General features: G+C 44.5%; 2 protein-coding genes across 8 annotated transcripts in view; one reads left to right on the plus strand and one right to left on the minus strand.

The window, feature by feature from the left end:
* Positions 1-1803, minus strand: part of EXOSC7 (exosome component 7) — a 34599-nt gene extending 32796 nt beyond the window's left edge. The window contains exon 1 of the mRNA XM_012770344.3: positions 1635-1803. Coding sequence (XP_012625798.1) covers positions 1635-1691 — 57 coding nt within the window. The 5' untranslated portion in view covers positions 1692-1803. The remainder of the gene's footprint in view (positions 1-1634) is intronic.
* A 70-nt stretch (positions 1804-1873) lies between these two features.
* The window catches only part of ZDHHC3 (zDHHC palmitoyltransferase 3), a 54557-nt gene continuing 37420 nt past the window's right edge, over positions 1874-19010 (plus strand). Inside the window, exons 1-4 of one of the 7 annotated variants that reach the window (XM_076006827.1) lie at positions 1874-2015; positions 6214-6267; positions 17704-17839; positions 18374-18703. In XM_076006827.1, the coding sequence (XP_075862942.1) occupies positions 18398-18703 (306 nt within the window). In that variant the 5' untranslated portion in view covers positions 1874-2015; positions 6214-6267; positions 17704-17839; positions 18374-18397. Of the gene's footprint in view, positions 2016-6213; positions 6268-7662; positions 8042-17703; positions 17840-18373; positions 18704-19010 lie in introns of those variants that run through there. The other 6 variants (XM_012770337.3, XM_012770335.2, XM_012770336.3 and 3 more) reach the window with 6 other exon arrangements.

A 19010-nucleotide genomic window follows, 5' to 3' on the forward strand; every position in this document is an offset into this window, starting at 1 on the left:
TTGGAGCATTACAAGTCCCTGGTATTCTTTAACTCCTTTGAGTCCCACTAACTATACCACTCCCTTGGTAATAAGTATCTTAGGTTCCTTTGTCTTTATCCATCTTTACTCTGTTCTATTTTTCATTTGTTTACTTCACAACTACGTTTTAGCATCTCAACTATTTCCCACATAATATGCTGGGGCTGGGTATATGACAGTAAATAAAACTAACTTTGCCCAAACTAGATCCTAGCCATCTCAAGGGCCAGAACTTAGGCTTATGTTCTTTTCCTCCCCTCAGCACACAGCAAATAACAGGTGTGTAATAAATATTAAGTGATTTACTGTCATCATAGCAGTAATAAAGTAGGACTTATGATCATAGTGGGTCTCTGCTGCTGGACAGCTACTGAGTTGCCATGGATGTTAGGGAGATATTTCTACCTTGGGAGGTTACAAAGAAGGCACACTTGGCTTTCCTATCACCCCCATCCCTTGGTTCCACTTTCAGAGATGGAATATGAGAGTAAATAGGATCCATGACAGAATCAATACTTCCTGGCTGTGATAATAAAGAAAGCAAACCAAAGGTTTTTCAACTTAGAGGCAAAATGTTTTACTTAATGCCTCCCCAAGATGCACCCCTTGAGGATAAAAATCACCGAAACAAAGCAGACACAAAAACAAGGCAGGGAAAGACAAATCTAAATGCTTTTGAGCATTTTTATACCCCCTCAATACAAGTAACATACACATGCTACCCAGTAATACACACATATATCTCACTATTCCTGATCCTGATTTATAACTAATATATGAAACTATGAGTTCTGACTTTATCATGCAGATTTAATATTCAACCTGTCGGCTAATCGTTGGCGTTTGTCTATAATAGGCACAGAAGCCAAAACCAAGGCACGATTGAAAAATGGGCATGGCGTTAACTCACACTGTGGAGCTTTAATGATAGCTGGCCGCCTCAATCTGATGGCTACATCGCATCACCCGACCACTGACTTTGCAGCCGTCCTGGCAGAGGAAAGGCATGCAGGAAAGGGGGAGGGGCTGCCCCAGAACCCTAACAGGAGGACCGCTCCGTGGGTTAACAGGTGGAGACAAAGCCAGAGAGGGATGCGGGGTAGTTCATTGCCAGGTCCAACACTCAACTCTCGTTCTGAAATGGTCAAAACCAGGGGTTGAAGGCTGAGCACGGAAGCCCTTATCTGCCGAGCCGCTTTTCAAACACTCTTCCCCTTTTATACGTAAGGCGATTTTTACTCTCAAAGCGCGTTCACCTCGGGTGCATTCTTTCTCTGCGCTTCCCAACCACGAGGTGAGGAAAAGCGGGTCGAAAGCCCACCTCCAAACCCCCCATTTCCTAGAAGAGAAAACTAAGGCTCGGCCCTAGGAAGTGCGCGAAGGCTGGAAGGCCCCAGGGCTGCCCAACGCCCCTGCCCGGGTTCCGTTCCAGACCAGGGAAGCGGCAAGCACGCCAACAGTCCTTTGCCGTTCCGGGGCTGCAAACCGGCCGCAGAACTGTTTAATCACAAGGTGACCCAGACTCGCGGCCGCTTGCTCCCCGGCGGACCGAGGTTCGGCTGCCACCCTCGGGGCCAGTGGGACCCGGCGGCCGTCGCCGCTGCTGTAGCTACCTGGACGCCGTGCACGATGTACACCTTCTCCGCCTCGCTCAGCGACACGGACGCCATGCTTCCGAGCCGCCCCGCGAGCCGCACGTCATCAGCTCGCGTCGCCTCCGCGCAGACCGTGCCTTCCGTGTCCGTGCGTCATCAGCCCCCGCGGCGGCCGCTCCTGCAGCCGCGGCCGCCGCCACTGCCGGGAGCTCCATGGGCTTCTCCTGCGCGCCGCCCGGTGTCTGGCCGAGCCCAGGGAGCCGCGGCGCCTCGTGCCGAGGAGCCATCACCGCAGCCCGGGGCCGTGTCCCGGGTTGGAGACTGCAGGGGGAGGCGACGGCGGCGGCGGCAGGAGCCCCACCGGGGGCCTGGGACTGGGAAACTGCCTCCGGCTTCACGGTCAGTTGGGAGGGGAAACTGGGGTCGCAGCGGAGAAGCTGGGATGAGGCGAGTGGCACGGGCCGGGGGACTCACAGTGGGAGAGGCGCGCGGCGTACTTTGCTCAGAGCTGGAGCTGAAGTAGCAGATCATGTGTGTGTGTGTGTGTGTGTGTGTGTGTGTGAGAGAGAGAGAGAGAGAGAGAGAGAGAGAGAGAGAAAGAGACAGACAGACAGACAGACAGACAGAGACAGAGGCGGAAGTCGTGATTGGCCAGTGGCCGCTCTCCCCCCTCCTCCACTTCTCTGGTCCCTAGGAATGTAGAAGAGGCAACGAAGTCCTCTTAATTGTTCTCGGTGGGAAAGGTCTGGGCTGGGAGTGGAGGGCACTAGTCCCGAGGCATCCCCACCCCTCCACCCAGGAATATCTCTTGCTCACGCTCTCTCTCCTTTACTCTCTTGCTCGCGCTCTCTGCTTGCCCCTCCCCCGCCCCCCGCAATTTCTTTCTCTTTCTCTCTCTCTCTCTCTCTCTCTCTCTCTCTCTGGCTGAACGCTGACCCAGTACCTTGCAGGGGCCCCTTCCCTCGGGTGGTGGTCGCCAGGGCATTTTCCCAAAGGGAGTAGCGGGGAGGGTCTTGATAACCCGCGCTGGCGAGATGCGCAGTGACCATGTGTCCCCAGCGTTTCCTAGTGGGAACTGGAAGTCCCAGTTTGATGGGAGTGATCCACTGGGAGCTGCGGACGGCTGCCCGAAAAAAAGCCAACCTCGTGCGTTGGCCGAGTGGGAGTATGGGCCTTGGATATCCACAGAGGATACTTGCAAGGTGAAGCTGGGGTCACCGAAGGAGCCCATTAAGTGGGGACAGACAGGATAAGGTACAAGTTTTAAAAGAGTTTTGTGGATAAGTGGGGCAAGTTAACCCAAATTGTTTGAAGCAAGGAAGGCATCTGATGACTTTACTGATGTCCCATTTTTGAGTAACCTTTTTGTTCTCAAAAGTGAAAGTAACCCTTGACAGCATGATCATCCAAAACATAGTTTCTTAGACAATGGCTGCAGATACAGTTTCACAGATAACTAGTGGGAGACTACTATGGGTGGGCTTTGTGGTAGCTTTGGAATGCTAAAACAAGTAAAACACACTTTATACCCAGAGAAGCTCCCTAGGCAGAAGTGAAGTCTCCAGAGCCAACGTAACCACAGAATATGGTGTTTAGAGCTATGATGGTGGCATCAGTGGACACAGTGGGACTAGGAAGTGGGTCTGAGAAAGACACAGAGGAAGTGCCTGCCCACGTTCTTAATCACTAAACTGCTGAGCTCTAAAATTGATGATCGCTTTTTCTTAATAGACTGGACATTAGGTGTTTCTTATGTCTCTACGTGGTCCTCTACAGGTGCACCTAAAGGAAACACATCTTGCAAGGTTGGACTTTGCCCTCCAGGGAAACCTGGAGAGGTGAAGCCAGAGGGTTTCCTCCCCAACAAAGGCACAGTTGCCCCACCTGTTGTGGCACATAGATGACTTTGTGTTTGGTTGGATGGCTGGATTTCATGTAAGGAACTCTATGTGTTAAGATAACAAGGGATTACTAATGTTAGAAATGGGATTTTGTGCTAGAGATTGCTCAGAAAGGAAAGACCTTGGAAGTGGCATTTTAATAGCTAAGGTTTCTAAGGGGACTAAGGATTTAAAAGGTGGCAGGAAATTGACAGAAGAGACACAGGGGGAAAAAAAGTATGAGTTTGGATACCGTGGAGTCATCTTTATATAAAAATCTTACACTATGTTTTTTAAAATATGGAACATTTGGCTGGGCGCGGTGGCTCATGCCTATAATCCTAGCACTCTGGGAGGCCAAGGCGGGAGGATTGCTCGAGGTCAGGAGGAGTTCGAAACCAGCCTGAGCAAGAGTGAGACCCCGTCTCTACTATAAATAGAAAGAAATTAATTGGCCAACTAATATATAGAGAAAAAAAAATTAGCCAGGCATGGTGGCACATGCCTGTAGTCCCAGCTACTCAGGAGGCTGAGGCAGCAGGATTGCTTGAGGCCAGGAGTTTGAGGTTGCTGTGAGCTAGGCTGAAGCCACGGCACTCACTCTAGCCTGGGCAACAAAGCGAGACTCTTATCTCAAAAAAAAATATATGGAACATTTGAACTATCCCCCTGACAATGGACAAAAGGTTCCATGCTGGAAAAGGGTCAGCAGTATTTGCTAAATAATGTTATGAATGATGTCTGAAATATTAGGCTAAGTAGATATGAGAGGTATAAACAGTAAAGTTTTCTACGAAAACAATGACACCTTCACTAATCATGCTACTTAAATGCTGCCAGAACATTTTTATCATCTTTGCTATGATAGTGCATTAGACATCTTTAAAACCCATAAGTTCAGAGTTCTTATTTAGTTTTATGGAAGCATTTCAAAGAATGTATGATAGCCAGAAAAACTGAGAAGTCAAGGATGGCATATTATTCTATTAAACCAGCTTGTTTTTCTGTCGCTATCAGATTATTTTGGGGGCCTACTATTTTGTAGGTCTGTCTATTCTAAAACCCTATACTCTATTAATTTTCTTTAACACTTACTGCTTATTATGTGCCAAGCGTTGTCCTAAGCACTTTATAAAGATTAACTGATTCAGTCTTCACAACAGCCCTCTGAAGCAAGTACTATTATCCCTATTTTACAGATTGGGAAACTAAGGCACAGAGTGGTTAAATGCCTTGACCATGGTTATAGGTCACATAACAATTAATAGTAAGTAGCATAGCCAGAATTTCAGACCAGGCATTTCTAGCTCTCAGGCCTGCACTCCTAACCATCACCTTATACAGTCTTCCCCCAGGCTCCATTTCATTCACCAGAGTATTTGATAAAGGAGGCACTGTAGTTAGTCTTAATTCCAAAACCAAGGAGTCTGTTCAGGTATAAAATCACATCCCTTGAATTCTTTTTCTAGAGGAATATGGAATGTGATGCTGATGGGAAGTTCCTAGTCTGTTTCAGCTCACCCTTTTAGATAAGGAAAAAGGTTATATAGGGGCAGAGTAGAACTTAACTCCAATTAGCTAAGGAGAGGGCCTTCAACAGCGGAGAAGGCTGATGGATCTGGTACTAGGCCTGAGTAGGCATGTATGAAGACCAGATTCCAACTGTGTGCCATACTCAGAAAAGACATCTAGAAACTCTTCAGACAATCAGTAAGTGTTTGCAGGCCTGCGAGTCTCTAGTGCTCTCATGAGCCTTAAAGAGATAAGAAACTCAAAACACAGCACCTGCCTAAAAGAAGTTTAGGATTTATTATAGTTGGGGAGCCCAAGGCCTTGAACTAGTGCATGAACAAGACAATAAAATAAAGTGCTCAATTGAGACATGTGGTAATTAGAAGAGAGGCCAGCCTATAATAAGGTGCTAATTTTGGAGGCCAGGCATCAAGTGCAAGGGGTGAAGAGCTGCTGCTAGCCACTAGCCAGCAACAATAATAACATTATAGGTGGAATAAATCTGTCCCACCTAGCCTTGGTTAATTAAAGCAATAAAAGCCAATTACAGAAGAGCTGTGGGTCAGAGCTAAGTCCTTGGTGCTGAAGTTGCAGAGAGCTCTTAAAAGCCCAGCAGGAAACATTTTATTACCAGTCTTAAGCAGATATGGCCAAGTTTTAGGCCTCTTGCTTTGCATTTTCACCGTTAGTCCAGCACCCTGGAAAAGCACCATATGAGCTAATGTTTGTCCTATAGATCTGTTTCCTTTAAACACTTTGCATTTGTCTTTAAGAATACTAAAGATAAATAAATAACCTCTCATAGTCTGGCTAGGAGGTCTGTGTCTGATTTCTTATAGACATAAATTGGGATTACGGTGGTATAAAAATTGATACTAAAAAATGGGTAAAGCTCATTCCCAATTAGAGGAAGGATTATAGGGTCTTCGGGTATGTTTCATTTTGAGAGGGTGGCATGGTGCTTCTATGGCTTATTAGGGCATGTATGAGAAAAGGGGATCACATATCCTAATTACCAAATATGGAAGTATTTAAACACATGCACACACTCTGGTAGCCATAGAAAGTAATAGAGTCTGAAGCAGAAATGGAGGGGTGATGTCTCGATATTGACCTGCTGGGGGGAAAAAATGAGGCTAATGCCATGCTGCTTCTAGTTCCTTCCTGTTTTTGCATTTTTAAAAATCATTTGCTTTCCTCTTTAGAAGCGGACTTCCAGAGACAAATGGCCAGGTCATTCCTGGCTATCAACTGCGAAGGTGAGAAGGCTACAGTTGCATGTCCCACCTAATTCAGTCATTCATCCCAGTATATCTGAAATGCCAGGAAAACTTCATCTTTTCACAGTCAGCTCCAAACAAACCTTAGCCTTCCTAGTATGTAGACTTAGCAATTGAACTCTTTGGATTTTCTGTGCTATTGGAGACATGAATATCTCCTGTTCAGGATCAGTGGAAATGGAATACCTTTGGGTGATATTGATTTCTTAACCTTAGCAAGGTGAGTTTATTGGGACAAGTACAGTTCTAGCCATAATCTTATTGAAATAAGTCTTGACTTCGGTATGTGAAGTGTATGTTTCTAAATCAAGAAATGATAGCAAAGAATCAGGTTGCAGAAAGACAGGTTGGTTAGGAAGATAACGATCTATGGTGGAAAGATTATGGAGCCTCTAGTTCAAACATTTTGGCTTTGCCATTATCTTGCTTTTATGTCTTTGATCAAGTTGGTTAACCTTTCTAAGCCTAATTTTACCCTAACATGAATATCTTGCCAGGTTGTAAAATGCAGAATAGATCCTGGATATGCAAACATTCAAAATTGAAAAATGGCCATGTTTAACTTGGAGTTTTTAAGATTTCTCTCATTTACCACTTTGTAATATTTGATGTATTTTGATAGTGCTTTTTCTACATGCCATACTTGACTGAAAAAACTGAACGTGCTCAGGAAAATTGCTAACGTGCTCAGGAAAATTGCTAACAGAGACAGTTCCTGGCAGCTTTCTTTTTGAATATTAGCAAAGAATAGGGAAAGAAAGTTAAGGGAAGCTTTTGGTAGAAATATAAAATCCAATAAATTAAGAAAGAAAATGTTGAATTTGTTCCTGAAAACAGAGAACCCATAGAATCTGAGCCTTGCAGGGTACCTTAGCAATCAGCTTGCTCTTCTCCCTTGTTTTATAGAATGGGGAGACTGAGGCTCAGGAGAGTAACTGACATGCCTGAGGTCATGAAGTTAGTAAGCAGCAGGACTGGGAGTAGACTCTGGCTTCTTGATTCCAAGCCCAGTCTTCATTTCCTTTAGCCTCTCATCTATTTCCAAAGCTCTTTAGCAGATGCCAGAGAGCCCCTTGCCTGGTAGGTAGAGGTGTGTTCTTATAGGACACTCTATAGTCTTGTTTTCACAGTCCCAGCTTCCTTCCAAGGCTCTGCTCTTACATGGCCTCTAACAGTGCCTGAGATAAATGGTATCAGCAAACACCTGAAAGCCACATGACTCCCTTCTTAAAGCCCAGTAGAAGTGCAATAACTGGTTCTCTCTTTCTCTTCCCTAGCTAGTCTTTCAGATTCTTCCAAACACTTTTGCTTTTAGTCCCTAAAAAAGCTAAGCTCTTGCCTGGGTGATGTCACAGTGGCTGCATGCCTGCACATGGCACAATGTGAGGCTAAGTGCCATTCTCAGCACCCTCAGGTGGGAACCTTTGCTGGTTGGTCTCTGCCTAGCATGGGTGGGCTCTCTCCTAGTAAATCAGCATTCTGGTACTTGGCCCCACAGGAAGTGTTTCCGAGCAGAAGCAGATTTTTAGGGTCTCAATCCTAGGGTGACACTTCTGGCTAAGGCTTCACAGCCCTCCTGCCTTCTAAGTTTGGGCAGAACCAGTCTTCTAAATGTTGGCTGGTGTTCAGCCAGGGCCCCACCTTAGAGTCCAGAATGCTTATGTTCAGGCCTGTGGCCTATGAATGCCATTGCATGCAGCCCACCCGGTAACACCATCTCTGCATAGCCATGTGTGGACAAGATGGCCAAACTGTAAGTACCCCGAGGTCACTGGTAAAAACATCAGCGCCCATCTCTCTTTTATTTTCTGGTTATTTGACAGAATTTGATTGTTTTAGTAAATAGTTAAAAACAGGCTCTGGAGTGAGAATACACTTTGGGAGTATGTCCTATCTCCACTGCTTCCTGGAAATATGAACCTAGGCAAATCTCTCCATGCTTCAATTTCCTCATCTCTAAAAGATGGATGGGAAGATAAGCGTTTATACCTACAAGATAGAGTAGATGTGAGAATCAAATAGGATGAGATGTGTGGCGTGCACCCCAGTGCCTGGAGGGTAGCAGATATTCAGTAAGGGCCCAGAAAGGATCAGAGTCCCACCCTACATTCAGCATCCCCCACACTATGGCAATAGTCAAGCAAAAGTCCATCTCGGACAGAGGCCAAATGGCAATTCAGTGTCAAATGAGATGATGCACTTTATTACAAAGGGTTTCACAAACTATGAGAGTATCACAGTCATTGACAAGTATTCAGTGGGTAGCAGGATCAGTAATTTATTGTTGCTTTTATGGAGACTTTCCTACTGGCTTACAGACTTCCTTCACAGACAACATAGTGCAGGGAGATGGCAGCATAGTAACAGATTATAGTAAGTACCATCCATAGACCTAGAAAGTAAGTTAGCCACCTTGCTAAACAGTAAGACCTGCTAGATCTCTCAGTCTCTTTCCAAAAGGCTGTATCTTTGAGGGCCCAAGTATGTGAAGTAGCCCAGTAGGTGTCATGCTCCATTAAAGAGACAGGCACTAGAAGGGGCTCATAGAAAAAGGAATGCTCTATTTTTTTTTTTTTTTTTAAGAATAGGTATAATAGGCCGGGCGCGGTGGCTCAAGCCTGTAATCCTAGCACTCTGGGAGGCCGAGGCAGGCGGATTGCTCGAGGTCAGGAGTTCGAAACCAGCCTGAGCAAGAGCAAGACCCCGTCTCTACTATAAATAGAAAGAAATTAATTGGCCAACTAATATATATATATATAAAATTAGCTGGGCATGGTGGTGCATGCCTGTAGTCCCAGCTACTTGGGAGGCTGAGGCAGAAGGATTGCTTGAGCCCAGGAGTTTGAGGTTGCTGTGAGCTAGGCTGACGCCACGGCACTCACTCTAGCCTGGGCAACAAGCGAGATTCTGTCTCAAAAAAAAAAAAAAAAAAAGAATAGGTATATAATAGGCTCCAAGGAGCTAGTGGAAGGAAAGTCTGCTTATAGTCTATTTCTTGAATTTTTAAAAAAGAGTCATGAATAGACTTCGAGTAAGGCAGATTAACTTCAAAAAAAGAGTCATGAAGATTAGAGATCCTAGTCTACCCCCCTTACTTTGGAGATAAAGACACTAAAGCCAGGTTGAAGTGACTTCTCTTCAGGTCCTTCAAGTGCACGTGAGGGGTTGGGAAGTAGAACTCAGGCTTCCTGCTTGGTCACTCCTACCATCCCCAACCTTGGGGGGGGGGGGGGAAAGCCATGTGCTATGCTCCAAAGTGTAGTGACAGGCCCAGATGCGGTGGCTCATGCCTGTAATCCCAGCACTTCGGGAGGCTGAGGCAAGAGGATTACTTGAGGCCCAGAGTTTGAGAGCACCCCGGACAACATAGTCAGAGCCTGTGTCTACAAAAATAGAAAAATGAGCCAGATGTGGTGGGGTACCCTTGTAGTCCCAGCTACTTGAGAGGCTGAGGGAAGAGGATCGCTTGAGCCCTGGAGTTTGAGGTTACAGTGAACTGTGACACCATTGCACTCTAATCTGGGAAACAGAGCAAGCCCTTTTCTCAATTAAAAAAAATGTATAAGTGTGGTGACAAGCAGAGCTGGTTTTGAATCCTGGCTCCACTACTGTCTAGCTCTATGTGACTTTGGAAATATTGAGCCTCATTCTTTCCACCTCTACTCTGGAGAATAATAAAAGCTGCCGTGCTGTGTTGTAAGAATTAAAACGAGCTGCTTTGTGAAGTCCTCAACCATAATGGGCATTCAGTACATGTTGGTGCCCATCTCCATTCCTCTAGACAGCACTGCGTGTGTTTTGCCTAAAACATAAGTTTTAGACAAAATGTCAAGTGGACCTCCATTTCCACATCTGTAAAACAAGAGAATTTGACAAAAATCTGTTATACTAGATGGTCCTTAATATTCCTTTCAGCTCTAAAATTCTTACCCAGGTAGTAATTTTTTTTTTTACCACTTAATCTTACATGTAGTCTCATCTTAAAGTTGTCTGAATTTTTTATCATCACAACATGTAATAAGCCACACCCATAAAAAGAGAAAGTAAAACATGCTACTCAAAGCTGCTACTGATACCCAACATTTGTGACATGTATTATGTCATATTATATGTGCGTGTGTATTTTTTAATAGATCGGCAGAGCCAGGAAGTGGTAAAATGGCCAATTGTAGTAAAATAGTTGTAGTAAGTAGAGGAGCTGTTACTGTCCAAATCCCAAACTTTTTTCAGAAGGAATGATCAATGCTATAAGTCTGAGTTCATGTATGAATGGGTTTTATAAGAAGGTGGCTGGTTATGAAGCAAGAAGGAAAATGTAGCTTACTGACTACTTCCTGGTTTCCTCAATGAACTTGAATATGTATAAAGTTTGGTTTGGAGGTACAGTGTTTTACTTTTTTTTTTTTCCCCCCTTTAAGTTTTTTGCTGAAGGTTGGATATGACCAAGACAAGAGGCAGGCAGAAGTAGACAGACTGTCCTTCGGAGGGAGAAACATTGTAGACTTGTTGGCAAAAATCTTATTAAACAGGCCGGCTTGCTCTACCTGTCTGCACACCTTCCTTGGCTGGCAGGTACGATGCAGAAGATAAGGCACCTTTCCTCTGTTAGGCTTTGGACCACACCCTTACCTTTTTGAAAAAGTGTAGTGACTCATTCTATTTTTTTATGAAATATTTCTGACAGTGGTTTATGGTTCATTCTTTGTTTTTCTGAGACTCTTCTAAAAATGGGCATAAAATATACAATTCTTTGGACCCTTACACAAATTAAATTAAAATAATTGTAGCTCAGGTAAATTAATTTTCTACTTAACAAGATTTGTTTCTAAAGCTTCATCTTTAAAGATTTACTTATTCATCTTTGAAGTTGCAGGGTTGGCTTGTGAATACTTTTATATTTTAAGTCTGTCACTCTTAAATGTGAGAAGTCCTAAAGAAGGCATACATCGTATTTTTAAGGCTGTATAATTTAAGCCATAGAAGGTTCTCATTATATTCATCAGGATGAATTTCATTTGAGAGTTATGATAGAAACATCAGATGCTACCCTAAAATATTCAGTGGACATTTTAAGCGATTGTTTAAAGGTAGACTGAATTACTTAACTAGGGTAAAAATTAATTTAGGTGGGAATTTATTGTTTACCATAAGTTCAGGAGAGCAGCCCCCAACAGCAGTCAAACATAATACTAGATTTATTAAGATTTTACACATTCACTTGAAATAAATTTTGACTTAAGCCAAAAGCCTCCTATTTTAGAATTTCTATTGTCTTGCAGATGATCATGACATCTACTAAGGAGTTGATGAAACTGAGCTTCAACTATGTGGTTCCTACGTGTAGGGACCTAGAAAGTTTAATCCCTCAATTTGTGTTTTATTTTTTAAGTATTTGGATGATCCATATCACTAAGCCAAGGAGAAATAATTTCACCTGATTTTGAGTTTGTTAAACCAGTCTGTATACAGATATTTCATAGAGGCCTTAATGGTTTGGATTCATTGCCCTTTGTTTAATGCTACTTTATACAGTCCCAAGATGCTGTTCACAAATGCATGTATGAATGTGAGAACGTGGGTGGGTGTGGGGTTTTAGAAAAGGAATTCTCACCAAGTGCTTTGAGATGCTTCTAAGGATTTGGTTGTAGATCTAGCTGAACTACTCCATGACTTCAGTATAGGATCTTGTCTCAAGAAAGCAGGTAACATAGGACTTGTTGGCAACCTGAGAGAATTGGAATCCTTGGGACACTGGCTGGATTGAGAACAGTTGAGTTTTGAGACTCAAATACATCCAATACAGAACTTTTATGTTTTATGTGATGGTCATATATTTGACCCCCTCTATAAAGCATGGACTGTGAATCAGTTTTTTAGACCAAGTGATAGATTTATAGGGATTTACCCCTCCTTCAACGAATGATGGATGAGGCACTTTGGCTGGACTCTGCTCATTGCTAATGGTGGACATTTGGCCAGGCCAGGAGTTCAGCCTAGCCCACCTGCTCATGTGCCACAGTGGGATGGGGCTTGTGTGCTCGGCCTTAGCACCAGGGTTTTCAAACCTTTTGAGCTGCCCAGTCACACATGGATAGGCAGCATGGGAATTGAGTCACAAGTGGTATACTGCAAGGTTGACAGAGCAACCTAGACCCTTAGGCTGATAGGGCCCCGGATTACACTCCACCAAATAGTTTGTGTCTGTCTGTCTGGGTTAGTGAAAGGGTACACTTATGATCAGGTATCATGAAGCACATATGTTGTTCATATATCTGGAGACAATTCTCTGGACCAGAAGCAGGTTTTTGTGTTTTGGATTTTTTTTAAAGAAAATTAGCACTTATTTTAGTCATTTCTTGGTTTTGACTTCTAGAAAGGAAGACTAGCTGATTTCCTTAGACTTCCCACACACTGCCCCCCACAGAGCTCAGATCATCATTCCGACACCACATCTTATCATCAGGTTGCTAGCTCTAGGGAGCTCCAGAAGTCCTCTGAGTCTGGAAATCTGTTTCTCCTATGACTTCCTTACCCCTCAGGCTTAGTTCCTTTGCCTTTCTGGACTTCAGTGCACTTTTATGTTGGGTGGGAAGAAAAAGTATTTTGAACACAGATTACTAACAGATGAAGGAGCTCTCTTTTGGTGCTATAAAACCCTTAGCCAAAAAAATACAGTGCATATTCCTATAATTAAAATTACAAAATGATCATTGTTCTAGGTCTTTCCTTGGAAAACTATTAGCCACTTGGAGGAACAGAAAACCCAAGATCACCAAAATGAGACTCAGTTCTTTAGTGCTCTCTGGGCTTGTTAGCCTCTGGACTCAGCCCTCCCATCTGCCTTGCTTGTCATACTGCCAGAGAACCCTTGTGACAGCATAAATATGAGCCCCTCACAACTTTCCTCATAAACTTTAGTGGCTTACCAGTACCTCCAGGGTGAAATCCCATCTCATTATGAAATTACTGATAAAAGGCTTTCTAAAGCACAACCTTCTCGTACCTATAAAGCTTCATTTCCAATCACTCCCTGCCCCTTCTCTGCAAAGCCTGTATGTGTCCACAGACATGCACATAGCCCTGGACATCCAGCCCTGCCATCAGCACCACCACTTCCCCTGCCTGGCCTACCCACCGTCCTTGCCTTTGTCTAAGCAGTACACCGCTGGCTCTGTCCCCTGCTCAGATCCCGCCCCTTCAGACGTCCTTACCATGATAAAGTCTGTCCACCTCGCTTCTGGGTTGTTTGAGTTTTTGGTGGGTTGTTGTTTTTTTGGTTTTGTTTTTTTTTTTGGGGGGGGGTGTTTTTTTTTATTTTTTTATGTTTTGGAACTATTTGCCCCTTTGTTGTGCAATTTATTAGTCATCTATGTGTTAGCATTATTGTGGGTGTGTCTGTCTGATTTACGTGGCTGTTCACCCAAGAACTATTGATTTGAGCACAGTCATACAAGATACCAGGTTCCATAGCTAAACAAAATGGGACTTGTAAGTTAATAGAAAAAAAGCAAATAGGACTGGTCTTACCAGATTGGGAGCCAAGGGAGGGGAATGGCAGGGCCTGAGCAGAGCAGCACACACACATTATTGTCCTCATCATCCCTCCTGTGAGAGCCTCTGCACAGTTCCTTGCATTTGGTGGCTGCTCCATAAATGTCTTTTTGAATTGGATTGAATGAAGAGAGGAGACCTTAGAGAGCAAACTGGACAAGGGGGAGAGGGAGGCGAAGAGGGAGGATCTGGAGGAGGCTGCCCCTCAGAGGGCATAATGCTGGCAGCAGGTGATGTTGGGGATTTGGGCCCACCACCCTCCTTGGGGACCTGCCCCAGAGGCCTGAGCAGCCAGTTCTGCCTGGCTCCTGGAAGTAAGGACTCGCGCGCGGAGGTGGGTCCTTGGCAAAGAGTTGCTGCTCATTTCTAAGGACTGGAGTTTCCTAATTCAAAACAAAAAAGAAAAAGGGGTTTATATTTGCCCTTTTTGTTGCTTTTGTTATGGGCAGTGTGAAGGGAACATGTACAGTTTGTTTCACAGTGGGTTTTTCCCCATATTTCTTAGATTTTCAGTTGGCTGATTTAAGGAACAAATCCTTATTGGAAAGCTATTAATACTTCCCTTCCTTTTGGGAGGCCTGAGGGTTAAGTAACCTTTATATATATATAGCAGTATGTCTTGCTTGGTTTCAAGTGGGATATTCTGAAACTCTGAAGTATGGGTTGGAATGTGCCTTTCGTTTTAGCACTTAGTGTCTGGCTCTGCCAGGTGCACCTTGGGCTGGGTCCTTTCCCAGATCACAGACTCCCGCTCACCAGTGAGGGGGATGAGAAAACAGAGTTCCCGTGCACACTCTTTAGTTCCACATTGTTCAAAGATGGAACATTCTGGCTACTTGAGTCAGGGTCAGTCCACCTACTCCTCAGCCCTGCTTGGTGCACACCCTCTACCATTCAGAATATGGCTGCAGCCCTGAAAGTAAGGAGACAAGGCCTCTAAGAAGTGGGCCTGGGATCACAAAGCTCATGCGTCCATTGAATCAGCACATGCTAATGCTAAGGCAGGCTTCCAGCCCTCAAGGCCTGTATGGTGGGAGAGTGTAGCAGGTATTTCCTAAAGGCATAGTACCCAAAATAAGTACCCTTTTACAAATACATCTAATAAGATTTAGTTTTATTTGCTTTTCTAGCCTGTAGCCAGTCAACAGTAGTAAATAAAGGGTATGTTCGGAGAATTCATGACGGTAGAGACAGAATTGACAGTAGCCAGGAATGGAGGAGGAGGAACCATACAGCAGAGATGCTAGAATTATAAGTCTGAACCGGCCAGCTGGTGTGAGGCCGAGACTGAGTGGATTTCGGTAGCCCCTGAGGACATCATTACCTAACATACTTCAGTAATTGATGTTCCTGGTAATAAATCTAAATCATTCCAGAAGAAATGGATGGTTATTGTTAAAGCAGAAAAAGCTGTAATTCCTTTCCTTTTCTTTTTCCCTCCCTCTCTCCCTCTTTCCTTTCATTCCTTCCTTCCTTTAAATTTGATTCTATTTTCGAGACTTCCAAGTAGGCATGGTGGCTCATGCCTGTAACCCCAGCACTTTGGGGGTTGAGGCTGGAAGATCACTCGAGCTCAGGAGTTCAAGGCTACAGTGGGCTCTGATTATGCCACTGCATTCCAGCCTGGGTGACAGAGGGAGACCCTGTCTGGAAAAACAAAAAAAGATTTGCATCTTAACCATCCAAATGATTAAAATGTATCTCTTCTTCAAAATAAGTCATAGTTACCTGGGAAGTTTACTTACTTGGAAGGGCTTATTCCTCAGCAAAACCGTGCATATAAACATAACTCTAGTCAAGTCATTCTCATAAGTACAACTAAGAATGAGCAATTGTCAGTCAACTACTCTGAATATGCTATGAGCATAATTTATCACTGGAAGTATCTAAACAAGACAATTATTCTAAATGTATTTTCAGTAATCATCCATTTATGACAACCACGCCATTTATGATAATCAAAGAACAGTTTGATAGAGTACACAGGTTATGGGGAGATGGCCCTCAGGCTGCAGATGATGGGAGTTATGCTGCCACAGATGGGGGTGGTGGGGAGTTGTAACTGACAAACTCGTCACACCAGCCTGATCTTCAGGGGAAGCAAGAGTCATGGTGGCCCTGTTATTTATTTGGTGGGCAACAACTGCTTGGGACTAGGTATCAGCAGGTCTTTCTGTGAAGGGCCAGAGAGTAAATATTTAGGCTTATGGGTCACAACTATTCAACTGTTACCACTTTAGTGCAAAAGCCACCAAAGGCAATATAAGCATATAATCAAATGATGTGGCTGTGGTCCAGTTAAACTTTATTGGTTTTCAGCTTTAAATAGTAATTGTGGGAACATAGATGATACACATACAAATCTGTGTGGCAGCAGGAAAAACCGAAAAAGTGCTTGCAACTGGAGGTTGTCAAAATGTTGAGCTTCAGGCCAGGCGCTGTGGCTCACGCCTGTAATCCTAGCTCTTGGGAGGCTGAGGCGGGCGGATTGCTCAAGGTCAGGAGTTCAAAAACCAGCCTGAGCAAGAGCGAGACCCTGTCTCTACTATAAATAGAAAGAAATTAATTGGCCAACTGATATATATATAAAAAATTAGCCGGGCATGGTGGCGCATGCCTGTAGTCCCAGCTACCCGGGAGGCTGAGGCAGAAGGATCACTCGAGCCCAGGAGTTTGAGGTTGCTGTGAGCTAGGCTGATGCCACGGCACTCACTCTAGCCTGGGCAACAAAGCGAGACTCTGTCTCAAAAAAAAAAAAAAAAAAAATGTTGAGCTTCAATGAGCTCTTGAATCATTGTGGGTTGTCAGCTATTTTGTTTGGTTTTGGTTGAATAGAATTTAGGATTTTAGTATTTCCTGGTTGTAAGTCAGATCCCTGGTCTGTGATCTTTTGTCCTTCTGTTCAGTGCTACAGCAGGTGTACCCACATCTTTTAATGCTTTTAGGTTGTCTGGCAACACTAAATTGCCACTGTCCCCTGGAGAGCACAAGATTGCTTTGTTAGAAAATTCTGGTTGATGAACCATCGGGAACCAAGGCTTTTGCTCTGCTTGAGGAGATGGTTATTCTGTATGTGTTATGACTTCTTGTTCCCTGGTACATTGTGCCCAGCATGTGATAGTCACTATATTTGTTGAGTTGATGTTCCTTTGGACAAGTACATGGTTCACATTTGACTGCCATTAGTTCTCTGGCACTTTGGGAAGGGTGGCCCTGTCCTTATTCTTCATTATTAGTCTGTGCAACTTGTGACTCTAGAATGTCTGTCATTTTGAGTAGTAGTTACTGCTCTGCCCTCTCAGCTTTGTGGACATGTTCTTACTTTTCATGGCTGTACTGTATTCAGTCCAGATGCGCTTTCTTTGTTGGAGGTGAGGACATTGGAGGAAGAAGGAGAATTGGTAAAAGGGTAAGGATAACTCAACACAACCATTGAAAGCCTGCCCTTAACCATTCAGAGCCACAGTCTTCACACATAGCTACTGTGGCTTTTGAGTGATTTCCTCTGCTGTGTAGTTACTTGAGGTCTCAAAAGACTGGGGTATCTCTTGCCTGTGTCATAGCGTATGTTATAGGTGGCTTTTCCATAGCACCTAAATCTGGTGGGAAGCTTGAGCCATCACAGTTTCTAACTGAGAAGCCTGATTAGTGACGCAGCAGGCCAGAGAGGTTAAGATTAAAAAAAAAAAAAAAGGAGGGAAATCTGAGCTTTCTGTGTCTTGTAGCACATGCTGTGGACAGATAGACTGTAGTCATTGATTCTTAGTTATTTCATTGCTGTCCCCAGAGACTCGAGTTGCAGCTGTTAGGAAGAAAGGGTGCTTTGCTCAGTTGTTATTTCTGAAGGAATGATGTTTTTCCTAGAGAGAATATTTGTGCACAATCTGTGAGGTGTGTACAGAGTGTTACAATCTATATTGTTCATCACAAGCACCTCCAGCCTCACACCAGCAACCCTGGGAGGAAGGTGGCCAGGGCTGCAATGTGGGTGTTTCCACAGGTAAGGAAACAGGCCCACAAAGCCCCATAGCCAAGTGGTGGGAAAACATCTTTGAACTCTCCCTCGCCGTCTCGCCTTTGCTCTCCCTTCCTTTCAAGTCAGAATTTGAATATATCTATTGGGACACTTTCTGCCCAGTAGATCCCTAATAGCCAAAGAGACCTGGGTTCCAGTCCTGCCTCCACATTGGCATGCTATGTTTGCTGCTCCTGCTCTAGCTCACCTTGGGCAGGACATTTAGCCTTTGGTTGACTCCCTTTTCATTATGTGTCATGAGAAGGTCTGGAGCACAGTGGTGCTGTTTCGGTTAACTCTCAGGAGTAGGAAAGAGAACTCAGATTTTACTATACTTGATCTTAGCCAAGAGGCCAAGAAGCAATGAGAACTCACATTTTAAGCAACCAAGTTTGGACAGCTTTTCTGTAAGGGGTTTGTGCATAGATACTCACGGCTCACTATGGAAAGGTGATTTTGTCAAGTCTCCTTGATGACAAGACAACACCAAGTTTCTGGGTTCTTTTCTCTCTCTTCCAGATGCCAGTATGGACAGAATAGCTTATGATGCTTATCCCCACCCACCACTTCCGAGACATTGAGCGGAAACCAGAGTACCTCCAGCCGGAGAAGTGTGTCCCACCACCCTACCCTGGTCCTGTGGGAACCATGTGGTTTATCCGTGATGGCTGTGGCATCGCCTGTGCCATTGTCACCTGGTGTCTGGTCCTCTATGCGGAGTTTGTGGTCCTCTTTGTCATGCTGATTCCATCCCGAGACTACGCGTACAGCATCATCAATGGAATTGTGTTCAACCTGCTGGCCTTCTTGGCCCTGGCTTCCCACTGCCGGGCCATGCTGACGGACCCCGTGAGTATGTCTGGGCTTGTTTTGACCAGCCCACACTCTCCTCCTCTGGCCCTGGCATGGCTGCAGCCTGCATGCTCCCCCTGGACCTTGGGACTATGGGAAACAGGACAGTCAGTCCTGGGTGGGGAAGTGGATCCCCTTGGTCAGAGGTCTATGGAATTCTGACTAGAATTCTGATCTTGGTTGAATGATACTATGTGTACATTGACGTATACATTAGTTGGGCCTGTTGTGGGAGGGGCTTGGTCTAGGGGAAACCTGGCCTCTGATTAGCAAAGCACAGATAACCTTGGAGTAGAAAGCATGC

The sequence above is a fragment of the Microcebus murinus genome, chromosome 1 (assembly GCF_040939455.1).
Source record: "Microcebus murinus isolate Inina chromosome 1, M.murinus_Inina_mat1.0, whole genome shotgun sequence".
NCBI lineage: Eukaryota > Metazoa > Chordata > Mammalia > Primates > Cheirogaleidae > Microcebus > Microcebus murinus.